At 37.1% G+C, this 14889-nt stretch overlaps 1 protein-coding gene across 4 annotated transcripts in view; it reads left to right on the forward strand.

The window, feature by feature from the left end:
• The first annotated feature begins 11954 nt into the window (after window positions 1-11954).
• kiz (kizuna centrosomal protein) overlaps window positions 11955-14889 on the forward strand; it is a 55624-nt gene continuing 52689 nt past the window's right edge. For 2 of the 4 annotated variants that reach the window (XM_034019020.3, XM_059025884.1), the window contains exons 1-3: window positions 11955-12136; window positions 13367-13429; window positions 14413-14575. In XM_034019020.3, coding sequence (XP_033874911.3) covers window positions 12072-12136; window positions 13367-13429; window positions 14413-14575 — 291 coding nt within the window. In that variant the 5' untranslated portion in view covers window positions 11955-12071. The other 2 variants (XM_034019019.3, XM_059025885.1) reach the window with 2 other exon arrangements.

Raw genomic sequence — 14889 nt, forward strand, 5'->3', positions numbered from 1 at the left:
TGCAAAACAACCTCCAAGAACATAATTAGATCAATCTCCAGTTAAAAGAAAACAAATGTGTATTCACGTTCTGCATTTCCATATTAATGGCTAGGTAAGGGTTACCAGGCAGGCTTTACGGCAAGGATCTCTCGTTCTGGCATCACGCTTTTAACTCAGCCGTTTGCAATTCATAGCAATCTAGTACAATTAAAACGCTCTACGTGCACTGAAGTATGTTTTAGTGAAGCATTAAAAAGCATTCCGCCAAATTGGATTGAATAGAATGATCAGCTAGGAAATATATTATTTTTTTTTTTTTAAATTAAAGTTGAACCTCAGCATACCATATCTGGATGATACTGTCAAACAAGCCTGATCAAAAGCAAGTCGAGTTTGAAACTCAGTACAAGTTTCTCTGTGAATCTGTGTGCTAAGCCTGGTATCACAGAGGTGCCGGACGTACTTATTACTTTGGGATTCTTGTAGTCGCTGTCCTTTCCATGATATTATTAACTTTACTCGCCATAAAATTGCAAAAAATGGGATTTTACACCTTTTATCCACTTGACAGCACTTAACTAATTGCTTTTTTCCCCCACTAGACTGTAGAGGAACTGTTTATCTATTACTTTCACAAAGATGAGGGCTATGGTGTCTCTAGCGCCATTTGCATAGAGGGACTAAATTCACCTCTGACCTAAATTTAAACACAAAACACTCACATGTCGTCTAAACAAGCCTTTAAAATGATTCAACCACATGGGCAAAGCTGTGGGTTACTTATAAATCTTGTAATGGGGAGGGGTGAGGCATTCAGGGGGACCTTCACATCTGACTAGCAATTACTGTACTCATCTAGGGTGAATTCTCTTGTGTTCGGCTTTGTTTAGTGCAGTATTAGATACTGAATAAGGCTGAAACATTTCTGACGTCGGTTTTTCAGGTACTGTAGTGCTGAAGAACTTTCTGGAATAAACTGGATGATGTTGTATTCATTTGTCATGCCCTATAAACCCTACAGACTTCAAAAATAGCAGGTTTCTTCTCTATCAAATGAAAGGACTGTAATTGATTTTTTCTTTTTAAAGAAAGCCTGCACAACACTCATCCACATGTTTTTAATATTCATGTCTCTTGTTATTCAAGGAAAGGGGTTCTGCAGATGTAGACGAGCAGTGTCTTAGTGAAAGGATGCACATGCAGAAGCCATTGAGAGGAAGCTCATCTCAAGTTTAAAACTTATTCGTCAACCTAATAAAGCCCTTTTAATGCAACTGAGAAAAAAAGATGTGCAATACACACATCCAAGGCAGTCCTTGTCAAGTCCACCAAGAGAATGATTTATTCTGCTACCGTGCAGTAGTCATCAGATTGTGCATTTTTCATATCAAAATTAAGAAAACGAAAAGACAACACACTTAAAAGATATTACAGGAAACTATTCGCTGTGCACAAGCTTTAGGTCTGATTTGTGATGCTGGCAAACAGGATTGACTGCACTCACAGTTCTGAAAACGATCATTGAAACTATTTTCAAGATGCATAACCCATTCCTGTTCTTATACCGAAAGGAGGTGGGGGGGGGGGTTTGGAAGCACCAGTAATGCTGTCTCTAAATACAGCCTGCCACTTCAGAAAGGGAGTCCTCCACAGTGCACAGGTGTTTCCCCTTCAAGCGTTTCAGACTGGGAAAGCACTGCGTGTCCCTTTGCAAGTACATCAGATGCAGCAGGACTACCAGAAGCAGTCCCTGGTATGAAAGAAGGAGATGGCCCGTGCTTGAAGGGAACCTTGACTCATGCAAGCAACAACCCATTTTTTTTCGCTAGTAGGAAGAATACCTTTATTTTTGGTTTTTATTGGCTAAATTATGACTCCTGATTTTGTAAGTTATTCAATAATGCATAATTGATCATGCAACTGTTCAACTGTGCAAAGAGGTTATTTAACATTTGGTTAATCATCCCTGACTTCTAATGCTCAATCAATTTATTTTGACCACTTTCTCTGACTAGTAATTAAAAAAAATCTTATTCTTAAAACTCATAATACAAATTGTTTTAATCCTAACTTGTTCATATTGTATTCTAGAAGTATGTGCACTTACTGTAAACTATACTGTATTTAAACCTTGTATTGCCCTGTAACACCTGTAAGTTGCCTTTGATAAAGGCACCTGCAAAATAAACTAATAATAATAATAATAATAATAATAATAATAATGACTAACGTTTCAGAAAGTGTCTCTCTTAGTTTACTATTGAGAGAGGAATTGCATTCTACCGAGAAGAAGCCACTAGCCACAGCGTTTGTCTACTTGACACAGTTTTACCATATCTGGTTACATAGCACAGTATGCATGCTGGATTACAAGAATATCAGATGAAAGACATCCACAATAGTACTGATAGATGAAGAAGGGCTGCTAGTCAGGGAAAGTACGCTCATTAAAAAAACCTTGCAAGATAAGACTACTTAAACATTGCCTAAATGCAGCGTGTCCTAATCAAGGGGAAAAAAAAAAACCTTCATGGCTCACAGATACGAACAACAGTATGGCTGTTTTCTTAGACAGTTTTGTCTGTGTTACTTTATTTGATAAATTACATTATTCTGAACAACAGAACGGGCATTCTCCAAAGACTTCTTATCAGTATTTACTTATATACTTAAGTAAATGCTTACAATTGTGCTTTGTGTTGTTTCATTACTCGTTTCAATAAAACAATGACGTACATTAAATGCACAAAGCATTTGGTATTTAGCAATGTGCCAATTAAGACATTTTAGGGTCAGAATGTGTTTTGTTTTTGATTTGGTACTTCAAAACCCTATATTTCAGGAACTGCCAGAATACATTTCAAATAAATGAGTCTTTATGGTTTAATAGTAATACAATACTGAAAAGAGATGTAATGAATGTATGATATCTGTAGACAGCCTTTGCATTTATTAGGTGTACTCAGAGACAGCCCTCATTAACATGTGCAGTATATTTGCATGCTGTTACCTGGAGGTTTACAGAGCAAAACATTAATGGGGGAGACACAAAATATAGAAAATAAGGGGTTTTGATTGGAAACAACTTTGTGAAATTCTATTTCGAGAGGAATAAGATTCTAAGTAGAATATCAAAATATCTAACTGAAGCAAACACTTTTAAATTATAAATGTATTACCCACCGACATTTATATTGAGTTGAAATTATTTTCAGTAAAAGCAACCAAATGTACTCTGTCATGAAAAAGGCAAGGCACCCCCCAAAAAAAAAAAAAAATGCTGATTAGCAAATTGTGAAGAATAATTGGCTACAACAAACCCAATCTGCACAAAATAAACCAGTGCCAAATGTTGCAGGTCTCTATGAAGAAAAGGGGTTGCACTGGCAGATCATTCAGAAAGTATCTGTATTAGCTGTTTTTTAACTGCACAGATGTTTGGCTGGAGAGCAGCTGAACTCTCTAGCTGCCGAGCAGGGAGAAAGGTCTGGAGGAGATGTGCGCAGAATATTAAATTCATTTACTGCTCTTAATTCTCATGCAAATTCTGACCTATGTTAAAGCACATCAATTACATGGCATACAGTGTCTAAAAGAAGGAGACAGGTTCCTTTACAGAATTAAACAGAAGTGAAGCAGTAAAGAAAACGGGAAAGTATTTAAACATGACGCATTGACTCAGGAACAAAGGGAAACGAACGGAAATTTAAATAAAATCATGTTTTTGGTTGATGTTGTTGTGTTTCCAATCTGATTCTTTTTTTTTTTTTTTTAAAGATGAAAGACTAATAAAATGTATTCCGGTAGCACACATTTTATTGTGTTTGGAATTGTTTTTCTTTTCTAAATGGTCTAGAGATGTATGCTTATGATAAAATGTAGTTTCTCCCAATGACACAAATACTGGAAATACAAGATACAAGATATTTCCTGCATAGGTAAAGGCTGACTTTGGTACAGCTCAGATATTGCATGCATTAAGTATGTAAACATGTACTGCAAGAATGGTGTATTAGTGTGCTTCATTGTTATTATATTTTACAACACAGGTCTTTTAAATTACATTTCTGGATTATGCTTCATGTGTTGTATTACTGCATTGTATGACTATATACTACTGCTGGGACAAATATCAGAGTATTCGAACGAATATTTTTTGGCATGTATTTGGATACAAATATACTGTATAGGAGGCTGTGTGGTCCAGTGGTCAAAGAAAAGGGCCTGTAACCAGGAGGTCCCTGGTTCAAATCCCACTTTAGCCACGGACTCATTGTGTGACCCTGAGCAAGTCACTTCACCTCCTTGTGCTCCGTCTTTCGGGTGAGACGTAATTGTAAGTGACTCTGCAGCTGATGCATAGTTCACACACCCTAGACTCTGTAAGTGGCCTTGGATAAAGGCGTCTGCTAAATAAACAAATAATAAAAATCAGATGTGGTATTTGCTAGAAATGACAAAAATACCTTGCACTTATTTACCGTCTCACCAGAATTTGCGCGACAGTTTCAAAAAATGGCAAATGAAAAAAATCCTCATGTGAGATTAATATATATTAAAAAACAAAAAACAAAAACACAGGACCAACACAGCAGCTCCTCAGCCTCTATTTAAAAGTTTAGACAGTAAAAAGTAAACAAAACAGATTATGCACGCACACATAGTTATCTCTATGGAAAGCCACCTGGGACAAAAATGCGTTGTGTTGCTTAGAGCGAGCCAGAAAAAAGCAAGCACGTCATCATTCTGAAATGCTTCGGTAAATAATACCCAACTTCCTGAAAATGTTGTGTAGTGATTTTTATAGACTGTATATATTCTGTTACGACTTTCTGTTATCTGGAATGTAATAAACGAGAACCAAAACGGTAAGTTGTTTTCCCCTTCACTTTACAATGCCATGTCGACATTTTGTTTTATTCGAAGTGTTAAAAGTTCAATTTCAGTTTTCGTTTGCTTGTTCAGTTACAAAAAAGCACAAGTAAACCTCATGTTATTACTTTATGAAAATGTGTCGATTGCCACTGTTTACTGTGAAGAAACGGCAATGGCAATAATTAAAAAAAGAAAAATAAAATAAAATGCGTCGTCAGCTTTATTTACTATTTATTTCGGGAATAAACAAAACAACGTTTAACTTGAACTGCTACTTGGCATCCTTTGTTTTGTAGTTAATTTACTATGGTAAAGTAAGTCCTACACAACGTATTCTTTACTCCTGTGATATTTTTCTATTTTAACGTGTTACATATTGTAAGGTCTTGCTGTAAAATAAAGGCACACACAGGGGCCACGCCACGCCTCCCCTGCCCCTGCTGCTATGCTATATAATGGCTTTTATTACTTTTTGAAAAATGAACAAATATTCAAAAAAATATTTAAATTAAAATCCTGTGTTCGTCCCAGCACAACTATATATATATATATATATATATATATATATATATATATATATATATATATAATTACACACACGCTTTTTTTTAAACAATGGATTACTTCAATAAACCCAGCCTGCCTATATTTTTCACTCAATATTTATTCTTTCATTTATTTTTTCTAGTGAAAATTAAATGAATAGGATGAAATAATGGGATTGATCCCTTTCATCAGCCTTTAAAAGAGCCCAGTGGTGAAATGGTGTTTGGAGGCTCTCTTCGTCACCCCCAATATGTACAGCCTTTCAGCTCTGTGCAGCACGAACAAAAAGCTCTGCAACAATATCAATTAATCATGCAGGCAGCGAACAAGGAGATTTATTCCACTACAAATAGCCTCACAGAGGGACTGAGAATGGGGGTGATTAGCATGTGAAAAGGAGAGCAAAACTCCACAGTTCAACAGCTAAAGAGCAATTTGATGGGGCTGGGATGGGGAAATTGCTTGATTAGGGTCTGCAGTTGGAGGAGACACAATTAGAGAAGCTCAGCTGTGAAGCATGGCAATGAGACAACACAGAGCACAGTCACAGTCAAAACACGAGACAACACACAGCACAGCCACAGTCAAAACACGAGACAACACACAGCACAGTCAAAACACGAGACAACACTCCTGGAAAACCTTAGCATACAAATAACCTTTGTTTTAATAGTATTTAAATATCCCCAAAATCTAAAATAACAAAAGGAGCCAGTATCTCTGCTTGGCAACTACTTAAGCATTACAATACAAGCAGGCCTGTTCTACTTAAGCATTACAAGCAGGCCTTTAAGCTTCTATGCAGCCCTAATACTACTTTTGAAATGTTTTAAATCAGCAGCAGTACTTGACCAGCAGTGCTCTGCTTTGTGTTTTTAGTGCTTAGCTTTCATATCTTGTATTTTAGCCCCTGTTAAAAAACATAACAGAACCAATAACTGTGCTGTGATCGTCTACGGTACACGTTTCCTATTGAATAAATGAAATGTCTCTGTTGAAGGTATGCAATTGCATTAATAGGGATGGAGATGATAACCATATTAATAAGGAATCACAGATTCATGGTTTATGCAGATTGAGAAATAAGCACAAAACATATGCAACACAATTTAAATGATTTTTACTGCACTTGAAGAATATGCTCTATAACTGAAATAGTGCTAGCTACAGTAATAACAATGCAATGTGATAATACCATACAGATAGACTGGAACATTTCATAAGTTCATACATAGTGTGTAGGGTGTCTCTTATTGATGTCAGCTCATGCAGTTCGGGTTCCTCAAACTCTGTGAAACTACGTCTCTTATACTGTACAATTAGAGACACCCTACACATGACGTATTCACATAAAATCACACAAATGAAGAGTGCACTCCGAACACTTTCAAACAAAAAATATTTATATTTGTGTAAAGAATTTTATTTCACCCCCCTTTGTGAAATAAATCCAGAATGAACTGCCACAGTCCTTGAATGCGTTTAGGTGCTGTGTTGTGGTGAGACTAATTATTAAAAACAAAAGTGCCACTTGCGCCAGTAGCATTAAAGGATTAAATGTCTTTGTCTTGTTCAGATGCTAGCGATTTCACGTCTTGTTTTTCTATGTCTGTAATTTGTTCTTAAAAAGGTACTGTACCAGGTATATATGTGTGTTTTTGGTTTTGTTTTCATTTTTGGTGTGGTGTTCTATGCACGAGGTAAGATAAGAGGTACTGGAATTTTGGCAAATACTGCACTGTGATTGGTTGATTTCTAATATGTTAGAAATGTCAATAAGATATTTATCAACTTGTTTAAAGTTCACGTTATAAGGCATTTCATTGGAGGGGATGACACTCATCTACTTTACCAATGCACATTAAAATAATTGATTTAAGATAATAAGTGTATCTGCAAATGAGTCAGTTCACAGAAAAACACATTTTCATTAATTATTCCATGTAATTGTGTTAATTATAACCAATTTACATATTCAAACAATGTTAATTGAATAAAAGACCAACTCTGAACTTCAAAAAAGGTAGATTTTGTGTTAGGACAACCATTTAAGAAAAGTGTGTGATTAATGTTCTAATTTGGTGTTATTAGTGTTTTAATTGGCTTATTCGGATTAAAATAAAACCCCACTAAAAGCTGATACGCAGTGCAGACACATTTGAAAACCTGAAAGCGTTTCTCTTTACAATATGGCAAGATGAATGAAGTGATCTGATTGCTGAAATGGAGATAAGATGATCATATACAGTAACTGAGGATCCAACACAAACGTGTACCAGGTAATGTATCCAGTTCATATTTTTCTAAGGGTTACCAACATCAATATATTTGTTTGCAAATGGTTTGTGTTCAGACACTGTAAAAAGACACATTATTTTGCATACACAAACATATAAAAATAAAATAAAAAAAAAAACAATATAAATAACCATTGATAATCCTATTTACTGGAGATGACAAGGAGACCATATGATTGATAAGGTCTTCTCGAAACAACAACATACATAAATGAAAGAAATGTTGGGACTGAGTGCAACACAGATCTGGGCATCTTGTCACCGTGGTCTTCCAGGCTGGAGCTGTTACTACAGGACCCTTGCATTTCAGACTCTATTAGGGTGCACTCACTGTGATATCTTTTAGTACTTACTTGCTGTTTGATTTACACCCTATTATTGTCATCTGGCTGCATGAAAGCCAACTGATAAATATTGCAATTTATTCCAAATGGGTGGTTTTTTAAGAAGATGGCAATTTTAAAAACGTCTGGGTGTTATTTAGAATAAAATGAAATGGAACGATATCATTTCTCATAATGATAAGGGTGTGCAAGTGAATTCAGATGCAGCTGGCGAGAAGGTAATTGTTTCCTGAATGTTCATATTAAACACAGTAATTGCCCCAGTAATATTTCAGTCCTTAAAGGAAAAAAAAAAAGAATCACTAGTCAATATCTCAAATCTCCCAGGCAAGTCGAATATGTCTGGTGAAATCAGCAGAAAACTATGTAAACCTCCACTTTGAATAATTGTGGAGCTATACAGTAGTTGCATGTGTTTTACACCATCATACTTTTCATTCATAATAGACATGCATAACAGGTGCCACATAACAGGTTAATTTTAATTTTGCTTGAGAGTAGCCTATATTATTTTACTTTTTATTTCAGGATAAATCCATTAATTTTCCCAATCTGACAATCTCCTGCCCTCAAATGTTCAGGAATTGCCTACAAATCTCAGTTTGTGTTGGTAAAAGACTTTGAGATATACCCTGGCTTGAAATGTAATGCTTCTTTACAGAACCGAGTGCACAAATAACCCTTTGCACAGTATCAAACGTGTCACTCCAGCCCAGTTCATGTATCTCTCTATCTCTCTGGTACCTCAGCTAGGCAGATTGTACATTGTTAAACAGACCTAGGCTGAAGCAGATGCTGTTACACTGGCCGTCATCTGCTGCTGTTCAACGGAGGTCAAAGGAACAAAAAAAGAACTACAAGCAGGTCCATTAGCAGGGATTTGCATGCGGAATCCAGACCGCAACAGACTGAATGAGGTGTTTTTGTTACACAAATGTACATGGTGTTACTTATACAGTATTTATAACTATTGGTTTTGAACTTCTGTAGTTTTTTAGTGTTGTTTAGTAGTCGCCAATTGTTTTTTTTTTTTTTTTTATAATTTTCTCCCAATTTAGAATAGCCAATTGTTTTTTAGGCTCTGCTCACCGCTACCACCCCCGCGCTGCCTCGGGAGAGGCGAAGACGAACACACACTGTCCTCCGAAGCGTGTGCCGTCAGCCGACCACTTCTTTTCACACTGCAGACTCACCATGCAGCCACCTTAGAGCTACAGCGTCGGAGGACAACGCAGCTCTGGGCAGCTTAAAGGCAAGCCCGCAGGTGCTCGGCAAGAATACAGGGGTCGCTGGTGCACGGTGAGCCGAGGACACCCTGGCGACCTAAACAACTCCCCCCATCCCAGGCGGCACTCGGCCAATTGTGCGACGCCCCCTGGGAGCTCCCGTCCATGGCCGGCAGTGGAATAGCCTGGACTCGAACCGGTGACATCCAAGCTATAGGGCACACCCTGTAGTCCACGCAGAGCGCCTTTACCAGATGTGCCACTTGAGAGCCCCTGATCTTTTGCTTTTTAATTAAGAAATGTGAAACTTACTTAGAAAGTATTTTGACATCACTGTCTCTTTTTTTTGGTTATTAACATGTATTTATTTATTTGTTAAAACATTCACCTTGGGGGTGATGCAAGTATGGGCGCAGTGCAAATAATGCATTGTGGACAGGCAATTATTTTGCACTGCGCCCAATGTAAGCTTAAGAGCAATGCAAACTACTCAATGCACAAATAATGATCTGCAATTATGATAACGAGGGTCTCAATGAGCACATTGGTCTATTTAGTGGCCGCACTTGCAGAGATAGGAGTACAGAGAACAGTAGTTGCTTTATGACATTTGTGGAGCATGAAAATACAAACCAAAAAAAATGTCAGAGGAAGGGCAGCAAAGCTGAAATGAGGGACTGGGCTATCCTTCCAGACATTCCAGCTGTGGTCTGAAAGGAACCAGAGGCTAAGTAGTGCAGAGAACACAGCACTGTCACATGTGCAGGGATAGCGGTCCCTAGATTGCCGCTGGGGTGTAGCTCATCCCTCAATTCAACTATTAGGTCTAACCTGCGGAGTGAGACAATAACGCTTTAGCACCGCATCCTCTGGCATCCCAAACAAAGTGACCCTGGGATTGAATATGCAGGGTCTTCTTCGTCTTGCCCTTCTCCTCCGAACGTGTTCCTGCCTCTCCTCAACCAAGCGTCTCTGCATCAGGAAGTGTACCACAGCATCTATCCTGAGACCAGTGACAGGTCTCTGCAGGTGTGTTCTTTTATACAGCTCTTAGTTACTCACTTCTGCAATGGCTTGCTCCTTGTAAGAAGAGCTGTAAAGTTTTTGGAGGGTCAGCAGTTGCCTAAGTGCAAGGCAAGATCCTCACATCACATTATAATGTTTGCGCCACTTAGTATCCAGATCCCGCCCAATTCATGCTCTTTTTTTTTCATTTGAATGCATTTCAATATAATTGTAATGGATTAATGATAGCGGGTGCAGAATGCCAGGTGAACACCATTCTTTACATATGCTTCACTTTTAACGGACAGTAAAATCAGATTTTACGGCTGCTAAACACGATTTACAGCAGCATAATGGGAGTTTTGCACCCGAAAATCACTTTGCGCGTATCCTTACATCACCCCCCTTAACATCCCACCTGTTGACAGCTAAATAACTATTCCTTTAAAGAGTCCCTGGGTTAAGAGGACACAAAGCAGATATCAGTAGAACAGTAGGTGGAGTCTTCTGAAGCGACACATGTTTTCTTAGTAGTTATGAAAGAGCTTTAGATAAATGAAAGCCAGATAGCTTAGCAATGGTACAGGCCACATTTTCTGTCACAGGGGGCGCTGCTATAGCATTAGACTCCACCTGCAGATTTGCAGTGTTCACTGTGGATAATGTCATGGAAACAAATGGTGGTCAAGTGACTTTTGAACAACCACTTATAATAGTTGACCACCAGGTGACACCATGCACCAAGTAAAAAGGTAAACAACAACACCTTAATTGAAGGGGTGGGGGGCGTTTAGACAAGATATTGACTTTAAAATCCATTAACCCAATACAGGACTTTAAATAAAATATTATTATCATTATTATCATTATTATTATTATTATTATTATTATTATTATTATTATTATTATTTCTTAGCAGACACCATTATCCAGACGACTTACAGTTGTACAAAGTATCACATTACAGATATAAGCAGTTATAAAATACAATAAAATCAGTAGTAAATAGGAGCAGATTTAAATTCACTCACACACACACACACACACACACACACACACACACACACACACACATATATATAGTACAAAGCAATTTACAAATGTCCCCAAATCTACGGCATGTATTGTGCAATGTTTGGGTGTTTTCATTTAATGGTTATCTCAAATAAAGAAAATTGCATTTCACCGTGACCTCGCAGCAATGAGACTCACACCTACCACATACCACAATTGAATTGGTCTAATCCTGATTTTACAGTAACGTGAGCTTAATTTATGCAATACAACCCTTTAGGAAAAGTTCGTGTTATGTATGGCTCAAACAAACTGCTATGCAAAAGGAGCCTCGCCAAGGAAGAAGAATATTGTACTTAGAATATAGTATAAACAAAACATATATGATTACCTTTTGAGGGGTAAAATATTCATACCTTTCGTAAGACTTCTGTAGCCAGAATCCTGTGTGTTTGCGGCTCGCAGGCCATTGTGGAATTCCAGATTGAAGTCAAATCAATAATGTGTTGCACTCGTTTGCACTGCAGCAAGTTAGAGATAAGTTCAGTCCAGTGCAGTGTATCTGTACCGACCTTAAGTTGTATAAGGATGAAAACAAACGTCTTTTTGACACTGAAAAGGTTCTCGCCTCTTTTGCCCTCTCTCCCCCCCAGCTCTCCACATGGATTGAATGTTTACCAGCAATGCTTTCTGGGAGTCTGTGATTATGACAACCAGGTTAAACAACGAGGAACCTGCTGCTGAACAGTGGACACACGTTTCTGTAAATTACAAGGAAACCCATGGCGTTCTCTGAGAAGGAATATTTTGAGAAAACCGGCAACATGCAACACAAGTTACACCAAAGGTAACTTTATAATATAGTATTTTAATTTAAGCGATTTTTCGTTTGTTTAGCTAAATCGTCACCAGGCCAACTGCAGACCACGGACTAGATTTACTAAGGCTGAGCTTCCATTGATCACAACAAACTGAAACGCAGGTCCAATGTATTGAGTACAAAAACCAGCAGCGTTATTTGTTCAAAATGTAAGTTGGAATATGTGAAAGTATAATAACGTTCAAGGCAGTCGTATACATGCGCGACTGTACTCCTTTATAATCAAGCGCACAGATTGGGCATTCCGAGTTCCCAGTGTGCACTTGCTGCTGCTTGGCTACGACCAAACAATAATATTGAGAAGTTTTGGCATGACATTGCCTTGAACGTGGCGTTCTTGTGGTTGCCAGTATTTTATGTTGTTTAAGCAGAATATTTAATACAGTAAAAAAAAGAAAAAAAAAACGGTGGCATTTAGATCTCCCATTTAGTTAAGGGTTAATGCATAGATATAAACTGGAGTGTTACGTGTGTGTGTGTAGCCTAGGAGTCACAGCGGATCACAGGATCTCTGTGTTGATATAGCTTTGTTGAAGATATTACTTTTCCATACGTCTTATTTGATGTTACTTTTTTGCTTTTTACTAATATTATTTACATACAGTATATGCATCACCAGCACCTGAAATTAATCCACACAGACAATACATAAACTAATTAAAACATAATACACAGACGCTCATAAAAATGCCTAACTGAGGATGGCTTTAGGAAGGCCTACATAAGTTATAAGCAGTGCCCAGAATGTTACATATTTTAAAGAAAGTATGGAAGCTGCAATCTAAATTTGGACTTTGCCAGTAGCATATGCACATTATAGAATTATCAAATAGTATAGGCATGCACATATAGCCAAGCAATGCTAGAATTGTCAGAAGACCCACTTTGAATTATTATTATTATTATTATTATTATTATTATTATTATTTTGCAAGAGAAGCATCAATAATTATGAAATGCCAAGACTAGTTGGTTGGAGAAGTCATTTCCTCTCTCTCTCTCTCTCTCTCTCTCTCTCTCTCTCTTCTTTTTAATGTTCTTAATACTGTTATGCCTTTTTTATCAATAAAACAAAATGTTGATGTTAAAAAAAATATTAAATAAAAATCTATATAATCTTTCAGCTATATATTGTATATTAGTCTACATGCAATGTACACACCTATTTAACATCAATATGAATCTCTTTTTTAACAGTGAAAAAAAGAGGTTGGAGCTAGAAAAGCAGCTATTTGCATATAGCAGATCTGATGAGCGAATGTGAGTATATCACACTTTTAAATGTATTGTACCAATACAGTTTACAATGGCCCAGTGTTTTTTTGCATCAACCTATTATTATTATTATTATTATTATTATTAATTTCTTGCTAATGATTACAATTACTCGGTTCTACAGCAAAGATTCGTTTTGGTAAATAAGTGCAACATGTGAACAGTTTGGAAGCATTTTAAAAGTACTTTTTTACACCAACATTTGCAAAGCAGGCTAGTATCAAGCCAGCTTTTGCAGTATGCGGTGTATTGGCAGTCACCATTGCATAAACACACTTTTTGTGGGATAAATGAAGAACAAGTATCCCATCTGTATTGGAATTGGATGTCTTGCCTATTAAAATATATTTTTAAAAGGGGATGGTTATATTCAGGGATTTCTTTAGTAAGAAAGCAGGCAGAATAGGGTCAAACAGGTAACATATGCATTCCCGTGTAATGCATTTATTTATTTATGTATTTATGTATTTATTTGTGTATTTATTTTAACTAAGTTGTTACAATAGGGGGAGAGGATGTGAAGTTAATAGTTTAAGAAGTAGGCATACAGTGCTAGTGTCTAATGAATACTGTGCTTGCCTACTCCCACCAGCTAGCTGGTAAGGTATCACTTTGGACATGCATACAGCACCACATTGATGATGAACATTTTAGAACCATTTAAATGAGTACAATACAATTACAGTAAACACAGGATATGCTAGTTTAAAGGCAGAATTATTAAGAACCCCCTCTGTTCAGACCATTCAAATAAACCCCACTGTATTAAACGTTGCCAGGAATAGTCTTGCTTGTATCTGTATCATTGCACACTTCAAAATGTGATTGCCAAATGATATTTCTTTTAAAAAAGAGCAGTGTTGCTCCAATTGCTTTCTGCTGGTAAATAGACTGTTTTATTATAAATGTACTGGGTATAAATGGAGGGCTGTCATTCAAATGTCTTTTTTTTTTTTTTTGTCTCCCAGTAACCAGATAAAAAATGCTCAACTCCAGTGCTACCTGAAGGAGATATGTGAGAGAGAGAAACGGGCTCGGATTAGAAACCGTGAGTTCCTGAAGGATTTTGATCGCATTGAATCACACATAAGGATGCTGGCTACTCATAATAACACTCTCCATCAAACAAGGGTAATATTGGTAGGATTTGAACTGGGGTTCATATCTTTATTTATTTGTTGCGATGGAAACCTCAAATTTATACCCAAATGATTTTAAATGAAAATTAATCTGAATAACTTGTACCCTGCATACTGCGATTAGGTCTTAAAGTAGGCCTATGTGTTTAAACTATTGCATTGTGCCTGTTAATCCTGGACTGTATTTGCCTTCCAGGACTGGAATTGGGCCCCCTTGGTTAGAAGTTTCTTTTAGCAGCATTCTGGATTACAGTTTATTTCTGCCTTTACATAACTTATAGTAGAGTGCAACATCTCATCAAAAAT

This window comes from Acipenser ruthenus, chromosome 6 (assembly GCF_902713425.1).
Source record: "Acipenser ruthenus chromosome 6, fAciRut3.2 maternal haplotype, whole genome shotgun sequence".
In the NCBI taxonomy this organism is placed as follows: domain Eukaryota; kingdom Metazoa; phylum Chordata; class Actinopteri; order Acipenseriformes; family Acipenseridae; genus Acipenser; species Acipenser ruthenus.